At 42.5% G+C, this 4,697-nt stretch overlaps 1 protein-coding gene across 3 annotated transcripts in view; it reads right to left on the reverse strand.

Annotated features, from left to right (window-relative positions):
• LOC110462861 (DNA polymerase epsilon catalytic subunit A-like) overlaps window positions 1–4,697 on the reverse strand; it is an 80,821-nt gene that overhangs the window by 21,067 nt on the left and 55,057 nt on the right. For all 3 annotated transcript variants that reach the window (XM_021517101.1, XM_021517092.1, XM_021517109.1), the window contains 5 exons: window positions 3,713–3,879; window positions 2,537–2,609; window positions 2,013–2,100; window positions 726–901; window positions 467–581 (listed from right to left, as the gene is read on the reverse strand). In XM_021517101.1, the coding sequence (XP_021372776.1) occupies window positions 467–581; window positions 726–901; window positions 2,013–2,100; window positions 2,537–2,609; window positions 3,713–3,879 (619 nt within the window). The remainder of the gene's footprint in view (window positions 1–466; window positions 582–725; window positions 902–2,012; window positions 2,101–2,536; window positions 2,610–3,712; window positions 3,880–4,697) is intronic.

Genomic DNA, 4,697 nt, shown 5'->3' on the forward strand with positions numbered 1-4,697 from the left:
GTAGAGTGGTGGGGGTGTAGAGTGGTGGGGGTGTAGAGGGGGCAGTGTTACCTCTATAATGGTGTTGACAGCCAGACTGGCAATGTCTAGCTCCACACAAACACTGGGGTAGGTATCTGGGATTTTTAGGGTGGGGGTGTAGAGTAGTGGGGGTGTAGAGTGGTGGGGGTGTAGAGGGGGCAGTGTTACCTCTATAATGGTGTTGACAGCCAGACTGGCAATGTCTAGCTCCACACAAACACTGGGGTAGGTATCTGGGATTTTTAGGGTGGGGGTGTAGAGTAGTGGGGGTGTAGAGTGGTGGGGGTGTAGAGGGGGCAGTGTTACCTCTATAATGGTGTTGACAGCCAGACTGGCGATGTCTAGCTTCACACAAACACAAGGGTAGGTACCCCAGGTTTGTAGAGGATGGGGGTGTAGAGTGGTGGGGCCATAGAGTGTTGGGGTGTAGAGGGGGCAGTGTTACCTCTATAATGGTGTTGACAGCCAGACTGGCGATGTCTAGCTCCACACATACACTGGGGAAGGTACCCGGTTGGTTCAATTCTACACTGCTATTCTCCTCTAGTTCCATACACAGCCTGAAATTACAGAACTAAATATATATAATCGATATCTTATATTTTGAGTAAAACTGATATAATCACGGTAGAGTAGCAAAAATGCTTACCAGTAAGTGGGAATGACCTTGGTTTAAAACATAAAAAGGGAAAAGTCACAATTACCTGCTGTCATCTGCCTCCTTGCCCCCGAGGTCTGGTCGCTCAGTTGTAGAACACCACAGGATGTGGTTGTGTTTGTGGAGGTGGCGGGCCAGGAACAAGTCGCAGCCATACAGTGTGATGTCACGTGGCATGTTGCCCACGGGTATGTGGAGGTAACGGCACTGCTCTACCATCGCCTAGCAACCAATCAAATTACAGCATAAATGTCTGAATGAGTCAGAGAGCTGTGCAGTACTTTTCTTCTGGTTAAAATTTGAAGGGGTGTTTAAAGGAAGTCTATAAATACCAAATTCTTCATTGTTTTTGAAAAAGTTTCTTTAATGAAATATATTCCTGTATTTCTTTCGAGTTGTTTTCTGTTGTCATGGTGCCCAAACAAACATTTTCATTCACACCATGTTGTCTGTAGAAATCCCTCACAGTGATAGTCCTGGAGGGAGCCATGGGGCCATTGACACCTCCACGTTCCAATTTTCTTTAAATTTTACATAGAATGGCCCCTCTTAATTCTGATATTGAATAAAAATTGCTGAAAATGGCCCACTGCTCTCAAAGTCCAGGATTTTCCCTGCCATCATTTCACAACCGAGTACACTAATGACCAATATACAGTAAAACCCCGTTGTAGCGCCAAACCCGCATACCACCATCATATTCCCTAAACGAATGGTTAAAATCACACTATTTTGACCTCGTTAAATACCGCCAATTTGAGTCAAGTACAGGTATATCCCGATAACAGGAATGTTACGGACTGTGTACATTGTATCGTCACACGTGACTGCCGACTGACCAGGTAATCAGCTCTATGCTTTATACCTGTGTACATTGTATTGTTACACGTGACTGCCAACTGAACAGGTAATCAGCTGTATGCTTTGCACGCTCAACAATTTGATACATTAAATTACAATTTTGAAAAAAACCACGTATTCTGCAGTAACCTTTTTTTTTTCAAACTATATGTTCAGTTGGTGTGTGAACACTTGTGAACACTTGAACACTTGGGTTTAAAACTGTAAACTCGTTATACTGCCAAAATCACAAAGAACAGAAGGTGGCGGTATAACAAGGTTTTACTGTATAGCAATCAATACACATAGTTATTTTGTGTGAAGGGTGAAATTCACACTGGGCGAAAAACTTCATGTTGACGCTCCTGCCGGAAAAGCAACACCTTAGTCTCGCTTCCACTACTTAATGGCGTTGAGACAAAAACCACAGTGTAGTGAGACAGGGATCGTTAAATGTATTATCTTAAGACCGTGAACACGGAGGGTGACCTACATGGAGGATGATGTCGACGTTGAGGTAGTGCTGTAACATCCGTCGACTCCCGACTCTCTGCCAGTCTAACACATTATATAGGGTATCACTGAAACATTCAATACGATACACCTCATTGTTATACATTTCCTTATAATCCAAACTAACCAACTTTTCTAGCTTTGGTCCTCCTTTCTGGCATCATTTGTTCCCTTTTCAAAGGAAATGTTACAATGAAAATATTCACGCAATTTTTCAGCCTTTTTTCACTCAATACTAGAGGCATCACAATTTGACGCGATGCACTTGTACTGCGATAATTCATGTTCGATTTGATTCATATATGTTTTTCTGGATTTTTCAATATGTCATGATCTGAATATTAATGTATGCCGCTTTAGTTGAAACATCTTTGAGTTGTTGTTTAATTTTGTTGGGTGATCTCATCGGATGCCTTATTTTACATAGATAGGTATATACACTTTAACTCGTTAATTTACTCGATGTTAACAGGTACATACAGGAATGATTTACTCGTTAATTACCTGTCTGAGATGTGTACAGGTACTAGAGGGAAGTCTTGGAGACCTGGCATGCTTGAAGTCAGGTGTTGGAAATCTGTAATCATAGCAAACAACAAACTTTAATAGAAAGGCATATATATACCAACTCAAAATGTTTGTTTTATTTTCCATTAAAAAATCTGGCCGTTCTCTTCCCTCATCCCATTGCATGCAGAAACAAAACAATACCATATTTCTTTTTAATAATGATAATAATTTGATGTTCTTATATACCGCTTTATCACAATCTAGTTTGTAGGTTCGTAGGTCGTCTCAAAGTGGTTCATAAATTATTATCCGTGGTTGTAGGGCCTTTGCAACCAGCCAATATATTTCTCGACTAACTGATAAGCATACAGCCGGTGCTGCCATTTAGGCGCTCACAGCTAGCAGTTAACAATTCTAGCACTGCCCAACCACATACTCATTTACAGCTGAGTAGACTGGAACAAGGGGAGTAAAGTATATAGGTCAAAGATACAAGTGCCGTGACTCGAACCCGCAACCCTTTAGTCACCAGCCTGGCGTCCCCCCACTAGACTACCGTGCCTCCTGTACACTTACTTACAAACCCATTGTAAAATAATATCAAAATTACCCAGGATGCATGGTTTACTGGTCAAATGCTCTAAACACAACTTTGTTTAACCCCTTCACCCCCAGGTAACTTTACTAGACTCTACCATAGCTCTATCTGGATGAGTCCATTGTGGTCCACAGTGGTGAAAGGGTTAAGGATCCCTGTCGCACTGCAGGCAAAACACTAGAGTAACCTCCCCTTCACTTTGTCCAGCTGGGCCACTTTAGTTTTTTTCGCGATCCAAACGGTTTGATCACAGTTGTTCGTTTATGAAATAAGGTTAGACCTTGTAATCTGATCCTGATTTCAGGCGAGCCTTGATAAAGCCTTGCAAGGTCTGCATGAACATTTGCAGGTCAGCCAGGATTTATACCCGAAAATGTTACATTCCAAAACAGACTAGCCGTTTTTTCCTTAAAAGACATGGGTTTCTTTTCAAAAATCATTTATTACTGCCAGAAGAAGAAAAAAAAGAATTCAGATTTGCTAATTGCATTTTTTAGCAGTGGTACAGGGATCCGTTACAGAAAATGTTTTTCCCGACAGCTTTCACAGACCCAACATTCATCTACAATTACCATGTGGTGATTGGACAGCTATAAATGTCGGTCCTCGTTTCTCGTCCTTGTAGGCGGACAGTATCCTCTGGATGGTTCGGTGGACCTGGCGAACATCCTTCTCCAGTTTGATGTCAAATGTGTGATGGGAGGGCGGTAACATCTCTTCAGCGGCACCCTTTGATACCCTTAATTATGCAAGGCAAAAGAAAGTTAAAATTGTGTTTCCTATTTCGGCTCCAACAATAAGAGTAATAACTTGAGGTTTTTGAAGTAAAACCAATTTTCATGATGTAATACTTACCATAACTTTAGTATGCATATACAATACCTACACCCATCTTTGTAGCCCAAAAACAAAAGATTCAAATATCCCTACCTCCCTACCGTGACGTAACCTCTATCTCGATGACAGAGCCACGGAGTGATCTCCCTTCCTCAAACCCCCTTTTATGGAGCCTAAAGGCAGCCAGGATGAGGAGGCAAGGGGAGGAATACAGGGTGGGACTCCATAAAGTTATGGTAAGTATTACATCATGAAAATTGGTTTTACTTCAAAAACCTCAATTTCATTTCAGTAATAATTACCATAACTTTAGTATGCGAATTCGTCTTACCGTAGTGGAGGCTTCGAATCCAGGCAGACCAGGCTGACGGAACAAACTCGAGACATGCTCAAGGTAGGGAAAAGGTTCAAGGAACCCCCCTAATAAAGCCCCGAAAGTAATTAAAAAATGGAAAACCTCCCCGTGAAACGAGCAGGTGTACCACCGTGGTGCCTGATAGCATACTATTTAAAATCACTGAATTACTGTGGAGGAACAGCCACAGACTGTGCAACCACCACCGGTCCAAGGGAATACAATCCATCAGAATGAGAGGCCAAGGACCGGAGATAAAAATCCGTGAAGGTAGTCTGTCCGCGCCAGAAAGCTGCGGACATGACCTCCTGAAAGGGGGACCCATTGAGGAGGGCCCATGACGCAGCAAGGGCCCTGATCTCATG

This window comes from Mizuhopecten yessoensis, unplaced genomic scaffold, assembly GCF_002113885.1.
Source record: "Mizuhopecten yessoensis strain PY_sf001 unplaced genomic scaffold, ASM211388v2 scaffold1471, whole genome shotgun sequence".
NCBI lineage: Eukaryota > Metazoa > Mollusca > Bivalvia > Pectinida > Pectinidae > Mizuhopecten > Mizuhopecten yessoensis.